Source organism: Mesocricetus auratus, unplaced genomic scaffold, assembly GCF_017639785.1.
Source record: "Mesocricetus auratus isolate SY011 unplaced genomic scaffold, BCM_Maur_2.0 Super-Scaffold_100007, whole genome shotgun sequence".
NCBI lineage: Eukaryota > Metazoa > Chordata > Mammalia > Rodentia > Cricetidae > Mesocricetus > Mesocricetus auratus.
In genome coordinates this window covers 41241876-41265900 of record NW_024429191.1, presented here as the reverse complement: position 1 = coordinate 41265900, position 24025 = coordinate 41241876, and the positions used below count along the sequence as shown (strand labels likewise).

Sequence of the window (24025 nt, the reverse complement as noted above, 5' to 3'; positions counted from 1 at the left end):
TAGACACTGGCACCTTATGTCATAATTAGGAAAACATAGCTTACATAATTGACTGTGCTGGCTCAATTTGACATGAGCTAGAGTCACTTAGGAAGAGGATATCTCAGCTGTGAAAATGCCCCTACCAGATTTGCCCATGGGCAAGCCTGCAGGACATTTTCTTGATTAGTGATTGATGTGGGAGAGTCCAACCTACATGGAGTGATACCACTCCTGGGCTGGTGGTCCTGGATGGTATAAGGAAGAAGGCTGAGCAAGTCATGGGGAGTAAGTCAGTTAGCAGCACTCCCCCATGGCCTCTGCAAGATTCCTGCCTTGCCCTGAGTTTCCAAAATGAAATAAACCCTTTTCTCCCCAAGTTGCTTTGGGTCATGACATTTCATCACAGCAAGTGAAACCCAAATTAAGACACTGAAAAAGTGTTGTGATCACAGGACAATATCACATGTGAAGAACCACAAGCCTGGTTCTCTCCTTTCACTCTAGGTTCTAGTGATCAAGCCTGAATTAGGCTTTTACCTACTGAGCCACCTCAACAACCTAGGAGTTTTCTTTTTGATTTGTAGTGGTGGAGACTGACCCCATGGCCTTGTCTATATGAGGCAGGCACTCATTACAGAACTATACTCCAGCTCTGTTTAAATCAAGAAGAGTAACCAAGACCCATGGTGACCCCAGCTACTTTGAAGGTTGAGGCAGAGGGATTAAAAATTCAAGACCTACCTGGAGCCTGGGAAACTTAGCAGAATCCTATCTCAAAACACAAAACAAGGGCTGGGGGCATAGCTCAGTGGTAGAGAGCTACCAAGCATGTTCAATTGCCAGTGTCACAAGGGTATTTCTCAAATACACTTGGCAGTTACCCACTATGATGAGAATACACATTTTCTTTCTTTGTTACTATCGTGAGTTCCTGATTCTTCTCAATACTTAAAACCTTGCATTCTTGAAGTAAACCCCCTTTGACATGTTTTTCATACACTGTTCAATTAGATTTGAGAAATTTTGTTCAAGAATTATACATGGAGGTTCATGAGAGACTCACCTTTTAATTGTCCTGTCTTTTCTGTTCTTACCACAAATAATACAACCACCCTGGCCCAGGAGTTGAAAAGTTCATCCATTTTTTGTAGTCTTTGCTTTAATCCATGATTAATATTGATGTTATTCCCCTACTTAAGTGTTTGAGATTTTATTATTAAGCATTCTGGGTCTGGTGTTTCCTTTGCAGAAATAATTTAAACTCCAGGCTACTAAAATAAACATAAATGTTTATGACTTACTAAGATTTTTCAAAATTATCAGCACAAAGTAATAATTTATAATATTTTATTATCATTATATGAGACTTTAAAAGATTTATTTGTTTATTTACTTATTTATTTATAATAGTTGTATGTGTCTGTGTGTGTGTGCCATGTGTGAGGATACCAGCAGATGTCAGAAGGCTATCAGCACAAAGTAATAATTTATAATATTTTATTATCATTATATGAGATTTTAAAATATTTATTTATTTACTTATATTAGTTGTATGTGTCTGTGTGTGTGTGCCATGTGTGAGGATACCAGCAGATGTCAGAAGGAATCTCTGGAAGCAATTGTTCTCCTTCAGTTGCTCTGGCTTCTGGCTTCTGTCACTTTATGGAGAAGCTGTGATCTTGTCCGGGCTCCCCTGAGACCAGAGGCCCGGCCCTGAGTGTCTTTAGCAGTTTTAACTGATGCACCCACATGTGGCTTTCTGTACACCTCTAGCTTGGGTTCATTGTTATTCTTGCCTATGACTGGGCTCTCAAAACTCTTGGCATTATCTCTTCACATCTCTCTCCTGCCAGATCTAATCCCATCCCTTTCCCTTTTAGGAACTCCTCCACAGATATTTTCACCCCACACCCACCCCTTATACAGCTTTTTTTTCTCTCCAAGACAGGGCTTCTCTGTGTAGCAGTTCTTGTTGTCCTGAACTTGCTTTGTAGACCAGGCTGTTCTTGAACTCACAGAGATCTGCCTGCCTCTGCCTCCTGAGTGCTGGGATTAAAGGTGTGTGCTACCACCACCTGGCTCATTCTTCCCTTCTAATTATCTGCATTTCAGTTTAAATTATAGTCAGTCTCTCAAATGTCTCTAGTAAATGTTTAATTTAAAACTTAATTTATACATTTGAGTCTTTATTTAAGTCATGTGATTTGATAGGGGGCAGGTTGTTGTTATTTTATTTTATTTCATTTCATTTCATTTTTGGCAGGTTTCTCTGTGTAGTTATGATTGTCCTGAAACTAGATCTATAGACCAAGCTGGCCATGAACTCAGAGATGTACCTAACTCAGCCTCTAGAGTGCTAGGATTAAAGGTATGTGCCATCACACTCAGCCTAAATCATGTAATTCTTAATGGATTCTTTTTCTATAGTTGTTGTTTGTGCTGGTATTTATTTTCTTGGCTGAATTCATCTTTTAAAAATCTGTGTCTACTACCACCAATATATGGATCTGGTACGCCTATTTCTGTTGTTTATTGTTTGTTGTGAGTTTTTAAAAATATTTATTTATTATATATACAGTGTTCTGTTTCTATGTATGCTTGCACACCAGTAGAGAACATCAGATCTCATTATAGATGGCTGTGAGTCACTATGTAGTTGCTGGGAATTGAACTCAGGACCTCTGAAAGAGCAGCCAATGATCTTACCCTCTGAGGTATCTGTCCATCTCATTTGTTTTGAGTTTTAGTCTTTCGGTGCCATCTATTCTATGTACCAGGGATTCTATAAACTGACTAGAAGACTCTGATATTGGGCACAAATAGCTGTACCAGGTGGGGGTGGCACACGCCTTTAATCCCAGCACTTGGGAGGCAGAAGCAGGTGCATCTCTGAGTTCAAAGCCAGCCTGGTCTACAAACAGAGTTCTAGGACAGTCAGGGCTACAAAAAGAAACCATCTCTCAAAAAACAAAACAAAAAACGAATAACTATGAGGTAAGGTTCCCATATAAGATTACCCTTCTCGAAAGATTTACTTGTTTCCAGGAGTTGGTGAAGGTAAGAGAAGAGCATTTAGACACAAACTCATGTTTCTGTGGGTTTAAAAACTCAACAAGTAAGCCAGGCATGGTGGTGCATGCTTTTGATCTCAGTACCTGGGAGGCAGAGTGAGCAGATCTCTGTGAATTCAAGGCCAGCCTGGTCTACATAGGAGGCTCTAGGCCAGCCAGGACTACATAGTGAGACCCTGCCAAAAAGAACAGCCCTTTAACAAAATAAAGGCTTCTTGGTAATAAGGAAGAATATTTTAATAAGCTAATAGAAAGATATTGAAATGATACAAAAATCCTTAAAGCCATGAAAGAAAACATAGAACAGTGTCTCTTTAGTAGAAACACTTTAGGAAAAACAAGCAAAAACCACCTCTTCAGTAAAAGGAAAACTATGATGTTACAAGACAAAACAGTCACTCCCTAAACACAAAATAAGGCAGGCAGCTTGCTATGTATTTGCACAAGTGCCTACTGAAGAGGTCAGATACATTAGACTCCTGGAGCTGGAGTTACAGACAGTTGTGAGACTCCATGTAAGTGCTGGAAATCAAACCTGGGTCCTTTGTAAGAGTAGTATGTCTGCGTAACTACTGAGCCATCTCTCTGGCCCCTAATAGAAGCATTCCGTATAAACATAAAGGTTAAAGGAAATGCATCAAAGTGTCTTATAAACAGGAAAAAGCCAAAACCACATAGAAAAATGGTCAGCATGGATGTAAGTACACACCTGGAAGATGTTAAGCAACATTACATAGTCAAGAATGAAGAAGTACACAGCCCACAAAAGTGAAACCAAGTGTCTCCTCATTAAAACTCCTCAATGAGTACAGAATGTCAAGATTCTTGGGAAACAACACTTTCTCTGTGAACAAAGTGTACATGGAGGGAACACATTTATCAAGTGTTTCAGTGTGTGAGGACAGAGCCAATGCATTTCCCCTTCTTTAGTAGTACACTTCCCATGTCTAGGAATTGACTTCTGGGGTTCTAAGGACCAGCTCCCTCATTGCTCACTATTATAAGAGACTGGAGAGCTAAAGAGTATACTTCCTAAACTCCTTTAGCTTGGTTCAGCATGTCACCCAGCTTCTGTCAGACAGGCCCATTCTCAAAACTCTGGAAGGTGCAGCTACCCTTCTCTGCTTCTGCTGGCTGTGGAAGCATTTGCTTTCTGGTTGCAGAGGATTCCACAGCTGTGGGTATTATGAGGCATGGGTTTTGCTGTCCTTGATGCACATGTAGTAGTATACAGTCCCGAAGCTGATCTTGGGTCTTGACAGAGGCCATGGGCATAAGTAAACAGTTAGTGAAGGATTCTCTGAATCGAGCAAAAACAGAAGCACATTTAAGGGGCAACTTGGGATGTCAGAAAGCCTTTCCCACGAGCTCAACAAGGCTTTATTATCTCTTCCAGTCTTGAAGTATCAAAGCCTCTGAACTAAATTCCTTTCTGCTAACTAGAGCAATTTCCAACATTTTGAAATGAATCCTGATATGCTCTCATACAGAAATAGTGCCTCAAGACATCAATTTCTTTTTGTTTGTTTTTGTTTTTCAAGACAGGATTTCTCTGTAGCTTTTTGGAGTCTGTCCTAGAACTCACTCTGTAGACCAGGCTGGCCTTGAACTCACAGAGATCTGCCTGTCTCTGCCTCCTGAGGCTGGGATAAAAGGCATGTGCCACCACCATCTGGCTAAGAATGGTTATTTCAATAAAGAGTAACATTTGAAGCTCCTTTGATACAGTCACTTGGTAAACAGAAATTTACTGGGCTCTCCTGTGATGTGATGACTGTCACCTACTGTGCTAGCCAAGAGACCTAGTAGTGAGCAAAATACCAAGTATCTCTGTTGTCACAGAGATTACACTCTAGTGCTACAGTGAAATGAGTACTGGAGGGATGTATGCTCTAATCTGTAAATTCTCTTGCTCCATAGGCAGGCACGCATGCATATGTGGAAAGAACATCCCTAGGTGTTTACACAAAGAGCTGCCTCTGGAGTTCTTCTATACCTGCATTGGAGAGACAGCAGCTGCTGGAGCAGTCCTCACTGGGATCCCACTCAGAGGGCTTCTGGGAGTCTTGTGGACAGAAATACTCTGTCCAGAAGCACCTGTCAAGAAGAGATTAGAACACAAATGCTTAAATTCAGTTCAACACAGCAAATAGTAGCTTTTGATCTGTTACCCTGGTTTTGGTGACTTAAAAATCTCATGATGAGCTGTGTGTGGTGGTGTACAAGTTGGTCCCAGCACTCAGGTCTCAGGACTTGGGAGAGAGGCATAGGTCAGCCTGATCTACACAGTGAGCTCCAGGACAATCAGGGCTACATAGAAAGACCTTGTCTCAAGACAAAACAACAGAACTCCCACAATGTTAGGTATAATGTTTATTCTCTTATCCTTTTGTCCTCTGCATTAGAGCTAGATTGGGGACACGAAAGGGGAAGAGTGAGCTGAGTGAGAACTTGTCTCAGACGTCCATAAATGGAGGAAGAGGAAAAGGGATATGTGATAAGCTTTCTCTTGGGGAGAAGCAACAGGAACATTAATGCACAAATCATTACTGATGACTCATGCTCTATCTACAGACTGACTCACTGGGTTTTCCTGCCTCTCAACATGTTGTCTAATCTTAATCTAAGCAATTTGGAAGCTATTTTAGCAGAGACAACCAGATCATCTTAGAATTAGCCACTGTTCCAGTTTTCCAATACAAAGCACATTTGTGACAGTCAAAAGGAGGAAGTTATGTCTATTATGAACAGAAGCACAATTTTTCTTTAACATACCATATTTGTGCATATGCTTAAATTATGAATATGTAATTGCCTCCTGTGTGTAAGGTACACAACCAAAGAGAAAATGGGAGTCAGTCAGACTATTCCAGGAAAGGCTGCCAACCAACCTGAGATCAGATGCAACAGACAGCTCACATGTAAGACCAAGCAGAAAGGCATCTAACAGCATATTGCAAATGAGGAGAATTGAGACTCCTAACAACAGGGTCAAATGCACACAGGTGATGTTCATTTCCTGGGAGATAAAGCTGCTGGCCATCCTTGCTAGTTCTCTGAACACAGGAAGGTGGCCCTGAAAGTGATGATTCCGTGAGCAGGAAAGGAATAAAAAGGTACGACAGGAAGTGGAAGTAAGGATGAGGCTGCCTCAGCATTACCCATGACCTCACAGTCTCAGCAAGGCTCCCTGCAGAGTGGCATGAGCTGGAGTGAACTCTTGGTTCTATCAACTTGGGGCCAGAGTAGCAGAGACAAGCTTGCTATGTGGACTAGGATTTGAATGTAGTTTCGTAAAATACCTGAGTGTCCTACGTCAAATGACTTGATCAGTGACTTTACAGTGGTTGCAGAGTCTGAAGGGGCTGGAGATGCTCTGTTGACATAGACTCCATGCCACCGGCCAGCAGCATCGACCTCTGAGGGCTCTGACTCTTCATTCACAGGCCTGCGTGGCAAAGAGCACATCAAATTGAAAAGGTGGAGGGTGTCCTCAGGGGGAAAAGACAAAGATGGAAACAAAACCAACAAGGACAAAATTGGAAGGGAAATCCCAAGTTTGAAATCAGTTTTCTGAATTTTAAGTTATTTTTTATAGTGTCTTAGGAAACAGTCAGAAACAATATATTTATAAATAGAATGATATCTCTAAGTGAAAAACACATGAATATCTCTGCAAATGTGAAGAAACATACAAGTGTTATTTATCACAATTAACTGTCAGCAGTATACACAATGGACTGGCCTGTTGGCACATGCTCCAAACCCCAGGTGGCACACTCAGAGGTTGGATAGGTGAATCCCAAGACTCTTTCTTAGACTTAGATTCCCTATTGGAGACTTGGGTCAGAGCCAGGACATGAGGCATTTACTATGTTGACACTGACTGTAACAGAGACAAGGTGCTCCTGGGGTTAGGAACTACAGCTGCAGCTTTCTAAATAGACAGGCAACCTCCTGGTTTAGGGTTCCCATCATGGTGAAGGCAACAGGTCTTCCAGTAGTCTTTGTGTTGTAACTTCAGAAAGATGTTCCTGGAAGCTCAGGCTACAATCTAGCTGATTCAGTTTTCTCAGTAATTCTCCAAGTTACTTAACACTAAAGGGCAATCCATTACATACACCAGAGTCCTTCTTCATGTGGTATTTGCCCTCCGAGAGTAAGAATGGAAATTCTGTGTGAAGCTTCCACTCTCATGCAAATTTTCTATATGTTGTGTGGTTTCTACATACCAGCAGACACTCACAGGGGAGACTATTAAAGACAGATCATATGATTCAGCTCTCATGTGTGGCTTTCTTATCTAGAGGATTTTTAGGATGTCATTTAATCTCCTTGTGAATGAGCCAAGATGAGAATTCCCAACCTCCCTGTTGCTAAATCACTGCACTTTTTATTATATCATATTGCCACAGCTGTTATGCAAGATGACTAATTCATGAGAAAGGCTCAAACAGAATATTTCTGGAAATATATTTTAATAAGGTCAGTGAAGGTTTAAAGCATTTCCCCATTTTTTGAAGCTAATCTAGCTATGCATAAGCTCCTATGGTTGAATTTACTTGTCCTTAATTCTCTTTGCTTTCTACTATTACTCTATGATCAATACAAATAGGCTAAATTTAAGTGAGACATAACTAAAGCACGCAAACTGCTCTGCCCTATACTCTTCACTGCACCGCCCTTCTTTTTGAGTGGAAAATAAATCAGTAAACTGAAAACTTCCTTGGGAGAAACTACCAGGCATTTCAGAAATGGTAAGGGGCTGATTTTTATTCTTTAAAAAAGTAATTTCTGGTGATTTGGTGCAAAGAGGTGATTGTTTTGTTTCCGACATTGTGTTACATGGTATAAAATCAGATGGTGGGCCAGTGTGATTGTGTGACCTGTGGCCTCAGATACTTAGGAGGCCAAGGGAAGATCACTTGAGTCCAGGAATTTTAGGCCAAGCTGGGCAAAATGGGAATACTCCACCCCTCCAAAAAAGAAAATAAATAAAAGAATTAAAGAACAAAGGGAAATTAGCAGGTGGATATGCAGAAAGAACATGAAACCAGGTTAAGAGATCAGGTCTGGATGGGGAAAAAAGTCTTATTCCCACATCAGCAACTCGCAAATGTATCAAACTGTAGGCCACTGTCCATTCCACTTAACTGGCTTATTGCCAAAGAACAACCAAGGTAGGTCATTTAAAAATTTTATTTAAGTGTCATTCCTTGTTAATTTAATAGGAATAAAATTCAGGATCCTACATACTTCAAGTTATTCTTTTTAGGTGTCTAAGTTTCCCAGTGATTTGAAACACCAAACAATAAGTGGAAAGATTCATTTAGGCCTCATAAGGACATAGCAATACAAATTAATATAAAGAGTGCTTGTTTTCACATATCCAAAGATGATACTCACTGATCAATCAGCTGGCTTGGCTTTAACAGTACATATAAGTCTGAACATTATCTGAAAACTTGAAATGATCAAACATCTGAAATTAGGGACTGGAGAGATGGCTCAGCTCTTACTGCTCATCTGGAAGACCCAGGTTTGCTTCCCAGCATCCACACAGCAGCTCACAACTGTCTGTAACTCCAGTTCCAGTAGACCAAATTCCCTCTTTTGACTTCCATGGGCACCAGGCATTCATGTGATATATATATGAAGACAAAAAATTCATATATGTGTCTATATAAATATATGTTGATAAATATTCTCTACAAAAATTCTGTAGTCTTCTGAATGCCAATATGTCGCCACTAGGAAATTCCATACTTCACCCCATGTCAGGATGTGGGTACATTAAAAGTATAATACAAGGTCACCTTCAGGCTACATAAAGTGTATATGAAACATCATTGAATTTGAAAAGGCCTAAGTCACATATGTAAATATAAAAAGAAAAAAATGAGAAAAAAATCCTGTAACCTAAAACACTCAAATAGAGAATACTCGACCCATACTTTAATTGTGGACAAGTCTGAAATTCCATGTACTAGATTGCCTAAGAGTTGTTATGGTCTGAGCAATAAATGAATGATTACACTTACTGTGTTCCCAAGAGGAAGATAAATTTTATATCCTATAAAGGATATTAAGAAATATTTGATCATATAGCCAGGAATATCGTAGCACATTCTGTAAACAAAGGGCAAAAGTGCAAGATTATACACTTGGCTACACCAACCTTTCAAGGCCAACTCTAATCTTTAGGTTGTCTCACATGTGGAGTCAAACATTCCTTGAAACCTAAGTCACTCAACAGCACACTCTTTTGGTTTTAAAATATAAACACATTAGTTTTCACTATAGCAGTGTGAAGTTTGCCGTTTTCCTTAGCCACATCCTGCAAGAAATGGCTAGCTTCTGGTTAGGAATCCCACCAAAAGACAGAAACAAAACATGTCTGCTACCACATACAAAGCTGTAACAGTAACTTCGTGATAGATCCCTACTGCATATGCCAGGAAGTGATGTGTGTCACAAAAACCATTATCTAAATCCCAGCCCTGGAGAGACTGAGGAAGGAGTATCTGAAAGTTTAATTTGCTACCGAAATCCCTTACATTATTTAATTTTAAGGGAAACCTTGACAAAGGCTACATGGTACCTAAGTGATGAATCTGGTATACCAACTAAGCTTGTGGGAGAGTATGCTTTTGTCACATTCTCTGTAGTATGTGAATGTTCTGGGAGGGGTACACACATTTGATTTTAAATATACCTAACAAAAAAGGCTACTGATATTCATTTCTCTTTTAGTTCATTACTCTGTACGTAGGAGCTGGCAGCCTATATTCTAAGGACAGAAAAACGGAGGCCAGATACTCTGTTGCACGAATGTAAAAGGGTTATGTGTTTGTCAAAAGGCAGTATTTCCCATCAACCACTGCAGATGCCCACTGGTTGGTTGCAGGTCTACCTCATGTGTCTTGTGTCATAATCTACCATATGTTCATATTCATCTGTGACAACTTTCCCTACAAATCTCCCCTTAGCCTCTCTAACTCACTGCTTACCTGTGGGATAGAGCTTTCAAATGATGTTGATTTTCTGTACCACTTGGTGCTATTGCCTATTTTGGTCCAAGTACAGGCGAGTGCTTGTATATTATGATTTTTCAAGTATTTAAATGTTAACTTTACTTGGCAACTGTCACATCACAATGCTGATATGCTTTCACAATGGTAAACTGTTTTTAAAGAGGAGTGGTCCCACCAAACACATGCTTCCACCTGCCACACTGGGACGATACAATAAAGTCTGGCTCCAGGCTTCTCAGAGAGCCATTGTGAGCTTCTATCACTCCCCTCTGCCCATCTAGGCTTTCAAATTTCAGCTTAGCCACTCAAGTTTTGTTTCTTTTTATGTCCTGGCTTGGTGTCTTTGAATATTCTTTGCCCTTATCTTGGATGTCATTTTCTCAAAATTAATGTTTTATTGCTCTTTTTATAAGAGTTATGAAGTATTTGATCTCAGGCATCAAACAGTGTCTTCTGAAATTCACTTTCTAATTTCAGTACTAGCATACAGAACAAGAGAAAAATATCAACTTACACTCATCATACTTTCCAAATCCCATTAAGAAGGATCAAAGCAGTTTTAAGCATCAGCATTGGAAACTAAGGAAGAGTACCATCTCCATGGCTTAAACTTTGAATAAAGGTGTATACACCTTTAATCCCAGCACTAGGGAATCAGAGTCAGAGGCAGGCAGATCTCTATGAGTTTGAAGCCAGCCTGGTCTACACAGTGAGTTCTAGGTCAGATAGGGCTATATAGGGAGACCCTGTCTCAAACAAACAAACTTTAAAGACTCCCTGCTACATAGAGAATAAGTGTGCATATATGTATTGGGGCTAGAGGTACCAAGGGCTTTCCCCTAATTCCCTTATAAAGAGAATAATGATAGGGGTCTACCTTGCTAGTATCCTCTACCCTACAGGGCCAGGGCTGGGGAGGAGCATGAAACCAAGGACACAAAGCGTATCCTTACAGAGCATCAGGGATATGATCACTGTCTGAGGAGGCCATGGAAGGATGATACTGGACACAGGTCAGGAAAAGCCATGCACCATATCTAACATGGTCCATGACTAAGCAAAAACAGACCCAGAAACATGGCTTCTACATTCAGGTTTCTCCAGAGAAGAAACTATACAGTAAGGTATCTATCTATCTATCTGTGGTTTGTTTTTTGTTTGTTTGTTTGTTTGTTTGAGGCAGGGTTTCTCTGTGTAACAGCCTGGCTGTCTTGGAACTCACAAAGATCCACCTGCCTCCCAAGTGCTGGAATTAAAGGCAGGCACCAACACTGCCCAACCTATTATTCATTTTTTTTTCAGACAGGGTCTCACTATGTAGACCAGGCTGGCCTTGAAATCATAGAGATCCTCCTGCCTCTGCCTCCTGAGTGCTAGGATTAAAGGTGTACACCACCACACTCATACTGGGCACTTTCTCCCATTGCACACTGAATTTTGAGAGTTTTCTCTATAGTTTATGACAGAGTTGATGATTTGAAACATCAATAGGCAAAGTGCTATGTTCAGGCATAATCTAAAAATACTCAGGGAAAGGTCAGGCCCTGACATATTCATAATTATTTAAGCAAGAGTCTGTGATGAACAGAAACATACTTTCACATAAAAACATTAAAATTCCTAATCTATGAAAATATTTCATAAAATAATAATCACACTTAGGAAAGAATAGACCTTCAAAAGTTTATGAAAGGAAAAGGGTACTTGATAATACCCACCTTAAATTTCATAAAATAGGATAAATGATGAAATAAGACAATTTTACTTATTGATTTTTTTGTTCTTCTTCCCCCTGCCCTCCAGTGGTCCTGGCTGTTCTCAAACCCATTGGGTAACCTCCTGCCTCTACCTCTCAAGGGCAGAATTTACAGACATGTAGCACTATGGCTAGCAAGCTGATAATTTTAAAAGAAAGACTGAGCTTAAATATGTATACACACACACACACAGGATATAATAACCTCATTAAAATATTCTGAAGCAGAACTAACTCAAAAGAAAATGAAAGAAGGGCATATTTGCAAAGGCCTCCCTGAGCACAGGAAAGCACAACTGAAATAACAATGAAAAATGACATTTCCATTCAGTAGGAAAGAATTATTTTGGTAATAAATTGTGCTGGTTGGACTGGCTATGCATATGGAAGAAAAAGGACTGAATGTTACATCAGATTCAGTAAACACAGGTGGATCAAATGTCTGGGTGTAAAACATTCACATGTGTGTGAAGTAAAGAGTTCTTAATAAATTATTACAAAAAATGAAGTAGAAAAAAATCTTACACACACACACACACACACACACACACACACACACACACACACACAAAACCACCTAACCAAGAAACAAAGGAAAATACAAACAGATTCTATTACATGAAAATATTAAGGGCTTGAAGTGGTAGAGTACTTGTTATACACATAAATCTCTAGGCTCATTCCCAGCATCATAAAACAAGAAAAGTCCTGAAATTATATTCAGGAAAAACTTTTGAACAAAATTCATCACAAGAGCCCTTAGAAATACAACCAGTGATTAAAATTCAAACCAGAGACTCCTCTAAATAATATTTATTAGCACATCATAAACACGTACATATAAAAACACTGAATAGTATCCAGAGTAAAGACAGATCGATACACAACTGCAAATATAGTTGCGCACTTGAAATTGAAGCCACATTTCCCTCACTGTTTATATATGAAAATGTTCAGCACATAAATTTTAAGTCATCTTATAGTTATCAATCTGAGGAAAAGATCTTTCAGAACAAATTCCAGTCCTACTTGGACAAGCCCAGCTAGTGTCTACATTATTTTTACAGAAGATATCAATATCTTTTCTTTCTCACACCAAGCTAAATTTTTCTAGTGAAATCTGTGCTCTTGAAGTTAGTAACCTCAAAATGTCTTCCTGAGTTTAAGAACAATTCCACATCTTAATTTTCACTTTATTAGGTATTAACTCATGTCTTCTGGCATGATGTAGCTAGAAACCCTGCATGGATCCATGGGAGTTGTCCCTCGCAAAAGAAGCATGGTGGATTTCCACTGGAGCTGCCTCTCACAAGGGAAGTGCAGTAGGCTTTTGCTTGATGGATTTGCTGAATCGGATACAGGTCTTTACACACACACACACATTTCCAAAAGTCAAACCATACGCTGCATTCCGGATCACTCTGAGCTGTGTGCTTCTGCATCCAAAGTCTTTAAGTTTCCAGGGTGAGTTTCATTTATGAGGCTTTTGTTGTAAGTTGTCCTTCATTAATTTGTTAGGTTTCTACTGGCATTGTCACCTAACTACATCCTTGATCATCAACCAAATATGTTTATGGTTAGCCCATCAAAGACTCTGGAAACCAACCAAAGCTTAGGGACAGCTTGCTTCAGATGAGGTAATGAAATGAGACCATGGCTTGAAAAGGGCTCAAGGAAGCCTCAACGTTAGCAGAACTTTAACTTCTCTGGTCTAAGGCGTCATGCAGATGGCTTCTTATTTTGCTGTATTTAGCATGAATTTCCAAGACTGTTGGATCCTATATTCAAGTAGGCAGCATAAAAGTAAACACTAGAAAGCAGAGTCCACATGGGCTGCATTCACCAACACCTTGAGTTTGCTATGCCACTATTCTCTTTGTGTGTTCTAGTTACATATACAATATTCTTTTACAAGACTTATACTTTGTTTTTCAGAACTTCATTTTATTCTCCAGGGAGGGAGGGAAGGAGGGAGGGAGGGAGAGAGAGAGAGAGAGAGAGAGAGAGAGAGAGAGAGAGAGAGAGAGAGAGAGAGAGAGAGAGAGAGAGAGAAAGAGACCTGAATTTTCTGAGAAGAAAAGAGGGAACATTTTTGAACATGTGATCATGCAGTGAGTTGATTCCAACGTGAAGGGGAAGCTAAACAAACTTTGGCTGTAATGACTTTGTGTGGAATAATGAATGGCATAGGAGACAAGTGAGCTCTTTACACAGTGGCAATCTCCTCTACAGATTCCCCTTTCATATAGAAATGGCAGTAGTTTCCAATCATGGCAAGGGCTGGGCTGTCTTTCTTCCACCAAATGCTCTGCTAGCTGACAGAGACCATGGAGCTGTGAAGATAGAAATGGGAGGGAAGGCTGGTAAAGGAGTTATAAAAGTCAATGGGATCTTTGTTTACAAACACAAGTGCTACCAGCTTATCTGTCTCACAGAGGGGAGCCAATACCCAGAATATGGCCACCATGTTTTCATTTCTATTGCTGCAATTTTTATTTTTATTTTTTTTGAAGCCAACGCTCTTTGGACGGAGAAAATGGCAATGACTTAAAAATGCTACTACTCTGCTCCTGTCACCAGATCTTCTCCAAGAACTGTCCAGATGAAGTAGAGACATTGGGAATGCACATGTGTAGAGAGTCTCATGCTTCCCTCCATCAACAATGCCAAACAAAACAAAACAAAGCCTTTTTTCTTTTTACTATGCCAGCCTAAAAATTCTAAGGACTTAGGAAAGAACATATTCATATTTTCTAAAACAAATCTGTAAAGACAGGGGCCAGGGAGCAAAGAGGCATACAGAGCCCTTTAGATTATAGTCTAGGTTAGGCTGTTAGCTCAGTGATAGAGCACTTGTGTAGCATGTGCAAGATCCTCAGCATCACACACACAGAGAGACCAAAACATCACTGAATACATATCTAAAGTTGTAGCTGCATATTTTAACTATGAAAACATATGCAAGTGACTGAATTATGCTTTCTGTGAAGACCATAGGAGATGATCAATTTCTATTTTAATGGCCAAATGAAATGCCCGTGGTCCCAGGAATGCTAAGGTAAGTAAGAAACTGCTTAGGAACTGGTCTCTCCACCAAGGGCAGGGATTCAGTATCACAGAGAGCTCCAAGAGACATCTTTGTCACACAAGAGCATTATACCTCCATTATGTGCACTTCTCTTCCTGCAGCAGCTACAGAAAGAAGACAGGCTGTGTGGCTGTGAAATGTTAAAGCTTTAAGGACAACACAGGGTGGCACAGGCATACACAATCAACATTAGTGCACAACTCAGATTAAAAGCCAGCTCCAGCAGAGCTACTATGCTGCTCACTTAAGTGAGGACGACGTGTGCACTGAGGACAATGTGTAATTCAGGGAGACTCAAGGATCAACACATGTGAATCTGAAACATTTTATTTTAGAAGTTAATGCTATAAAAATCAGGAGCAAGTATTTAGTATTTTTAGTAGTTTTTTTTTCTTTTGAAGATGTCTTCCATGGATGCCTATTGGTACTATTATGATAAATTTTATATGAATAGGACAAGCCATCCTAAAAATAATTTCTGCCATTATTCATGATACCTGTACATGTCCTATTCATCATCAACACTTTTTGTTAGAGGGCTGTATATGGCTCCACGGAATCCAGACACTGAGATGCCTGTGTGTTTCTCTATGTCTGCTGAACTCCAGTATTCAACTTCTTAGGAAACAGATCTGTTGGCTTGGTCGGTCGGTCGGTCGGTCGGTCTATCTATCTATCTATCTATCTATCTATCTATCTATCTATCTATCTACCTACCTACCTACCTACCTACCTACCTACCTACCTACCTATCTATCTATTACACACTAAGCAAGCAGTATACCAATGAGGTACATCTTATCCAAGACTTGATGTTTTAATTTGAATGAGTTTTCATTTCACTGCCTATCTCTTAACTGTTCATACAGAGAAGGAGCTATGAGTGAGAAAGCTATGTCTTACACTTTCATTCATTAATTTATATGTCAGTAAAACAACATTTTCACATCCATTAATAAAAACACCTAAGCATATTCAAATTATGGAAGAAAAATATCAGGCTTGCAAGTCATATTTGGAGATGGCCATCCTTAAGTTCCAAGGACTGCACAGGAGATATGGCAGGGCTGGTCCTTGGATTTCTGACTCAACAGAGAAAGGTCAGCTGACCAACCAGCCTCAGAATGGGAGTGCTTGAAAGTACCAAAAATACTGCCTACTCATAGTTCCTAATCTAAACAGAGGTAGAGCCACACAGGAAAGGGGTCAGTGCCAGCTGTTTGCAAGAATGAGTTTACAGAGCATGATTACCCTCTGTGACTTTTGCACATTTCTCTTTATAGCTCATGCAATTTCTGTTTTATGATCGACTGCTGCTGTTAGAATAATTCATGCTTGAATAGTCACAATTGCTTTACCTTATGAATTAAACCCTTTGGCATCATAAAAAGGGAATGCACTAACAATATCATTATATTAGTATTAAGATATTGAGATATATGGGGACATATACGCATATATGTATATATGTATGTATATGTGCTATATACATATATATGTGTGTATGTCTATGTATACATACATTTGAGGGGTAACTATATGTGGTGTGTGTATATATGTGTGTGCATATATGCTCACTTGTGCTTGTATGTACAGAGGCTAGACAAAGATGTCAAATGTTTTTCCCTATTGCTCTCTCTTCCTTATTCTTGTGAGACAGGATCTCTCAATGAACCTGAAGCTTGCTCTTTCAGCTAGGCTGGCCAGCCACTGAATTCCTGGGACCCACCTGATTGCAACCCCTTAGTTGTGCCCATGATCAGCTTTTTTTTATATGGTTAGTGGGTATTTGAATTCAGGTTCTCGTGCTTACAAAGCAAGCATACTTACATACTAAGCCATTTTTCTAGGTGTCATTTTAATGCCTTTTTTTAAAGATAGGGTCTCATATATTTCATGCTGGCCTCAAATTCACTATGATGCCAAGGATGATCTTGAACTATTTATCCTCTGTCTCCAGAGGATGGGATAAAGATGTCACTAACATAGCTGGCAATTCCCTGAATAAGATCAATTATTCTTACTCTAAAGGAGTGATGGCATGTGCCTATAGTTCTAAATACTAGGGGAGATGAGGTGGGAGAACTACTTGAGCTAAAAACAAAACACTCTCAACTCATTCAAAGCACAGTAATAAATAAACACACTTGAAAATATAATGGGACTAAAGATTACTAATGAGTTAAATAACATCCCACTTTGTACTTAGCTGTTGATAACAAATGCTGTTCTGTACTCCTACCCAGGCTCCTCATTTGCTCACCCATCAGCCTCATTCTACAATGATTCCTTTGCATGCCCATATACCCAGAATGAGAGCATGAATTGCTAGCCCATGTTATAGTTGTGCTGCACTTTGGATGCTCTCATCTTCTCTCAGCTGCACTTGGAGGACCTCATCAGAGGATCCTCTGCAAGTTCTCTGGCTGTGTCTCATCCATGAATGAACTTTGGGTTCTTATGAGATGACTGACAAAGTCAAATGAATGCCAGGCAAGAACTTGCTCCACCAAGATGGAGACATTAAGTTGGTATGGGAGTTTTGAGGGTGCGGGCTGGCTTCCATTTTTGCTCGTATGGTAGGTTCAGGAGGGAACTGAGTTACCAACAAGTAATTTTCAAAAAGTCGATTCTTCAAGGGGGCAGCTTCTGAGCAGTATAAAATCACATAAGAACCTATCATCAGCAGTTGTCCCATGTCTTGTCAAATGCAATGACAGGCAAACCCACTCTGAAGTCTAACAGTTTTCAGTAACATGTCTGCTCTGACTGTTGTCAGTCCTAAAGTTTTGAAAGGTTTTGCTAGATTTGGGTGGTTGGTTTAAAATGTTCAGGAAAACAAAAAATGGCATGTGTTTTTAAGGGGACAGAATGTAGCATATAGAGGCCTACACGCTCAGGATACAGGCAGAGGTTTCCTATTACATCAGAGTTTCAGCTGGAATCTTAGAATCTACTGAGGAAACACAGTATCTTGTGCAATAATCTATGCATAGTCACCACAGAAATGTACAGCCCGTGTTTTATAAAACATTAATCTTTGAAACAATGCAAATAGTAAGCAATGCATGTTATGGTGTAGTTCCTCTTCCAAAGACATATAATGTGGAAGCAAGACAGACAACAAAAGCAGGCACAGAGGCAAACAGAAGGATCATGTGATCATCTCAGGAGGGGACATCAGAAATCCTTTACTTCCTATTCTCCTTCTGACTTCAATTTTAAAAACAACAACAAAAAACCCATTACATTCTGTGATGGCCAGAAAGTAAACTTGCTACTATGAAACAATAACGGTCTTGACTTTTCAAGAGAATTGTAGAGCTAAACACCTATCAAATCCTTCTGTAGCCCAACAAAGGAACAAGGCATAACTGAAACAGATTTGATGGACAATCCAAGAGAATACTAAGAAACAGAATTGTGAAAAGAATCTAACTTTCCCAATGTTGTGAACTCATGATCATTAATCAGACCCCAAGGCTCATCAAGTAAGTCAACAAGCCACCCTTCTAATCCTAGGAAGCATTAAGATTAAAGCAACCTCCACAGACTAATATTTAGAACTCATTAAATTTGACTTTAAAAAACAGTATTTTATATTTGAAAGACATTTGGAAATTCGACACTCAAAATTCTGTAAGTTAAGAATACTGACTGTCAATTAGGGGAAGATATCCACACTACTGAATGCCAAAAATGTTTATAATTTTGTTTGTAAATCCCACAACTTTAAGCTTCATTTTATGAGTATTTTGTCTACATGCTGATATGTGTGCATGCCTGGTAACCTTTGAGGCCACAAGAGGACATAAAATCTCCCCTGGGACTGGAGTTACAGAGGGTTGTGAGCCTCTGTGTGGTTGCTGAAAATCCTACCAGGGTCCTCTGAAGAGCAGCCAGTGCTCATAACCGCTGAGCCATCTCTTCAGCCCCCCACTTAAACTTTATATAATCATCCACTTCAAGTTTGCTTTAGGAACACCTTCCTCTTAAACATGATTGGGCTAAGGTATCATGAGTCACCTGATATGGGTGCTGGGAAGCAAGCTCAGTGAACTCACTGTCTTTTATAGGATTCCAGATGCTGGGATTACAGGTGTCAGTCACCACTGGCCCCAGCAGAAACATGACTTTTGTTGTTTCTTTTCGTTTGAGGCAGAGTCTCACCGTGTAAGGTAGACTTGGCTGGCTTGGACTTGGCATTGAGACCACGCTAGTCTCAGCCTGCTTCTGTCCTTGTGCCTCCACCTCTGGAGTCAAGGCCTTTTGGAAATAGCACATGATCAGCAATCAGGAGGCACAGCCCTGGGCTGGTAGGAATGGCTCCTTTATCTTATAGCAGTTCTCGTTCAAAGTCATTTTAGCTTTTCCTGATGTACGTAACCTAGTATTCATGAGTGCGCTTTCCCTATGTTGATAAATACTAAAATCCAACAGGTGCCCCTTCTTTAAGCATAAGGGGACATTTGTCTAGATCATTTCCTTCACATATAAGTGAAGCAACTCTGACAGAATGTATTTAGTTGTATAGTGATGATGGTAGTGGTACAGAAACGACATAACAAAACCTAACACAGAGAGGCACAAAAGCATCCCATACCTCTACGACTCAGCAACTTACCTGCTACACACACACACACACACACACACACACGCACGCACGCACGCACGCACGCACACATACACGCACGCGCACACACGCATGCACGCACGCGCACACACACAGACATCAAGAGAGAAGCAAAGCATTGGCTTTGTGCCCATTAGACTCACAAAAATGTAGCTCTTTCTGTGACCCACCTGCTATGCCCCTGTATGTCCCCCAGCTCCTTCTGCAGCCTGGCATTTTTCTCTTCCTCCTCCAGCAATCTCCTCTTCACAGTGCGCAGTTCCTGTTGAGCCTCACACTTGATGTCATTGGCCACCACCACTGCAGTCTGCAGGTCTGCCTGGAACCGCCTCCACTCCTCAGTTTCTTCCTAAAAAACGGACAGAATCCACATGTCCCTCAGACACTGAGCAGGGTGCTGGGGTCTCTACGTAGGAGTTCCTGAATCCTAACATCAGTTACTGAGGAAGAAAATTAAGCAGAAAGACTTGGTTTTAATGGTGTCTCATGACTTAGAAGAGGCACAAGAGGTAACTCTTTGGTGTCCTAGAGTTTTTCAATTAAAAACTGATTACTTTAGTTTCATTTATTGCCAGAAAGAATGTACAACTCAACTTTATGGCCTGAAGATGTTCTAGGGACAGTAGTTCTCAACCTGTGGGCTGTGACCATCAGATATTTACATTACAACTCATAACAGTGGCAAAATTACAGTTATAAAATAGCAGTGAAATAATGTTATGGTTGGAGGTCACCACAACATGAGGAACTGTATTAAGAGACTGTAGCATTAGAAAGGTTGAGAACCACTGTTCTAGGAGAAGAATCCTGGAGAGAATGACAGGGTATTTTCCCAATGTTTCCAACCAAAAACAGGAATAATGTCAGAGGAGGCTCCTGGTTGAGGCTCACCTTTATCTGTTTTGTCAGGGTCTTCAATTGCCGTTCTAGGTCTGACTTCTGCTCCTCCAGCTTGATCACACTGCCTAGAAGTAAATGAGTTGGACAGAAGTTAGAGCATTGCAAGGCTCCTGGACAAGGTGAGCTGCAAAGCAAGAGGACAGCCCCGGAGACAACGGGCTTAAAACCCATCCCTCTCCAGTAAATTATGCTTTGAGCACTCTGAATACAGAGCTAGGAGCAGAGCCTTCAAAAATAGGGCATTGGATGTCATGTCAGCAGTGCTTACTTAGGTTATAACCTCAGAAGGTAAGCTGTATACACTATCTTGTAGTACTATGGCAGGAGGCTTCAACAGCCATACAATTTATACGTTTGTCTCGGGTTTCTCTGCTAGTCACACACAAGCTTCCTGAACACCTTTATTACCAAGATTTGGAGGGCTTTGGTGTAAGAAAGGAGTCTACTGGTTATTACTCCTCTGACTTCAAAACTCACTTCGAGAGTCACCATTCTTTTTTTTTTAGATTTTTTATTATTTTAATTTTAAATAGCTTGTTTTACATATCAATCCCAGTTCCCTCTCCCTCCCCTCCTCCCGCACCCCCCCAGCATCCCCCCCAGCCTCCTACCCTATTGCCAATTCCTTCCACATAGGGGATATCTAGAGTCTGTCATTCACTCAGGGTAGGGTCCAGGCACTCCCCTAAGAGACCAGGCTGAGAGAGCATCTCTTTTTGTGTTAAGGACACACGATGTCTGTTTGTATTCCAGGGATAAACACTGATCCACTGCTCAGGGCCCCATAAGTTGCCCAGGCCTCCTCACTGACTCTCACATTCAGGGGGTCTGGATCAGTCCCATGCTGGCCAACCATTTTTAACCACAGTTAACCCTGAGAATCCCATGAGGCACAGGTGTGCAAGCACAAGCTCTAAACTCACGGGTTCAAAATCTCTGAAGACAGCCAGGATCTGGGCTCACATATATAGCAGCTCCACAGGTGGCACAACCACCTTTCAATAATTAAAAACAAATTGTGTCCCTTGTTCTCCTTGCCTCCAGCTCTCTCCACACTGTTATCACTACCATTTAAATGTAAGGATCAATGCTCTAATCACCAAACAAAAATTCCTAGTATTTGTCTATTAAAGGTATGAATGAAGCCAGACATAATGGTACACAGGTGTAACAAGAGTCACAATGTGACTCTCTCTCTCTCTCTCTCTCTCTCTCTCTCTCTCTCTCTCTCTCTCTCTCTCTCTCTCTCTCTCAATAAAAGGTGGGGAGGGGGAAGAAGGAACAAAAAGAGAAAGACAAAAAGAAAGAAATAAAAATTTAAAAAGAGGGGGTTGAGGAGAAGGCTATGACACATTATCTCCAGAGAAGGGTGGAATCCACACAGTAACATCCTGCCCCAGAGGCTCTGAACCAGCTTTTGAGGCCTGGGGGTTTGAGTTTAGGGTCACTGACACAGAGTAAGAAGTCCCCTCCTTTATTTCTTGTTTTGTCTGTCTCTCTCAAGGATCTCATGGAGGAAAGGATTAATCTAAGGTTGGATTTGAGTGCCCGTCTTCCTGACAAAAATACACTTTAATAATACCTTGATATCCCTAACAGGAGTTTAAAAGCTTCTCAGAAGACAGTCGGTGTTATTTTCAGTCTAAGATATATTATGATATAATCACTAGATGTGGTCCTGAAATTTGCTCTGGACATTAATTATACACTGGTTTTCTTGGTGTGTCTGGGCTGACTTTTAAGGTTTTAGTGACAATACAACCACATTCTCCACAGTGCTAAATCACAAAGCAAAACAAAACAGGACTTGTCTCCTTTGACCCTATTCTTTATAAAGAGGGTGCTATGTTTGGAAACAGACAGTGGCCAGATATTTAATTGCACTCTCAAGAATGACTATGGAGACTGAGTGACACTGAATGTCAATGCTCTATGGTTCATGACAAAGGCAATTGAGCACTGTCACTCTGACACTAGCCAATTAATCCAGGTAGAGCACACAATCAGCTCCCACCATGCTCTCTCAACTAGAGAATACTGGGCTGTTGCTTTCCAAGGAAACACAATGTTGGATTCCTGTAAGCCTCCGGTCACGTTTTTCATCATCTGAAATATTATTTGCATGCTATAGCTCTGCATGCCAGAGTCCTTGTAAAACAGGCCAGTCCCATAAGCACCAGGAACCTCATCTGCCATTTTTTCCCCCAATACTGAACAGGCACTTTTAACATTCTTCGGTAGCTTCCTGACCTATGCAACCTTCTTGCCTTAAGTATTCTTTCTCTTAAGCATTATGGGTATACAATGAGAAGAATTTAACATTCTCCTAGCCATGGGCTATGCCATGATGAATTCCTTTTGTCTCTGGCATTGCAACACTGTTGTCCAGGACGCTGTTGGCTACCGGCTTTCATTTCCATGAATTTATAAGGCTCCTCGCATTCCCTTCCTTTCCATTGCTTCAACATCAATGAAGATGTACTACTGTGCATAACAGATATCACCCCAGCACTTTTTAGAGACGCCTCACGTTAGGACTGGAGAATGACCTGCTCCTCTGTCTGGATATCCTGGACTGCTGACTCGTTGACACTGAACTCACATTCACAATCACAAAAGTTCAAGCCTGACCAAGATTCTCTAACACACCTATATCTGTAAGTATGTTACAGCCTTCCTGCACTTAAGGACAGTAGACAGCACTTTAGCATCATATCAAAAATCATGAAAAACAAGTACAAAAGTGTTGGCTTGTTTTGCTTTTTGTTTATGGGAAAGCATGTAAAGAACACCTGTGGCCTGGAGAGACGGCTCAGTGGGCAAAGGCACTAACCATTAAACCTGACAGCTCTTGAGTTTGATCCGTGGGAACCAAATGGTAGAAGGAGAGACCCAATTCCCACAAGCTGACCTCTGACCTCCATACTCAAGATAAATAAAACGTAAAAACATTTTTTAAGAAAAAACAAAAAAGCCAGGCGTTAGTGGTGCACACCTTTAATCCCAGCACTCAGGAGGCAGAGGTAGGCGGATCTCTGTGAGTTCGAGGCCAGCCTGGTCTACAGAGTGAATTCTAGGACAGGATTCAAAGCAATACAGAGAAGCCCGCCTTGAAAAAAACAAAACAAACTGACAACAATAACAAAAAAATTGTACAGAGTACCATGTACATAGTATCAGAATTCAGAAAGCAAAAGTCTCTTGAGCTGGATCTCTGCTGATAATAGGGTTTTCTGACTTTTTGGCTGACCTTTCTTCTCTCTCTGCATGTAACCAAACCAGGAAGGTGTTATGGGTACCAAACTAGGGGGTACACGTACATTTAGGTAAGTAGATAAATTCAGAAATACAGAATCTGTGAGTAATGAGCCTGGCTGTACATACATGGCAGGAAAATTTATGAGGCAACTAATCGACTTCCAGTAATAACTAAGGCCATACAAAACTTTTTTAAAAAGTCTTTTATTACAAAAGGCAAAGCTCATTAGATATGATATTTGATAAGGCTAATGTGAACAAAAGCAAAGGATGTTCAAGCTCTTTAAAAATGTCTTTTCCCTC

The 24025-nt window shown here is 40.5% G+C and overlaps 1 protein-coding gene across 8 annotated transcripts in view; it reads right to left on the bottom strand.

Annotated features, from left to right (window-relative positions):
* Specc1 (sperm antigen with calponin homology and coiled-coil domains 1) overlaps positions 1-24025 on the bottom strand; it is a 262889-nt gene that overhangs the window by 77866 nt on the left and 160998 nt on the right. For 7 of the 8 annotated variants that reach the window (XM_040748824.1, XM_040748825.1, XM_040748826.1 and 4 more), the window contains 4 exons: positions 20456-20529; positions 19735-19913; positions 6356-6501; positions 5050-5150 (listed from right to left, as the gene is read on the bottom strand). In XM_040748824.1, coding sequence (XP_040604758.1) covers positions 5050-5150; positions 6356-6501; positions 19735-19913; positions 20456-20529 — 500 coding nt within the window. Of the gene's footprint in view, positions 1-5049; positions 5151-6355; positions 6502-12641; positions 14177-19734; positions 19914-20455; positions 20530-24025 lie in introns of those variants that run through there. The other variant, XM_040748831.1, reaches the window with a different exon arrangement.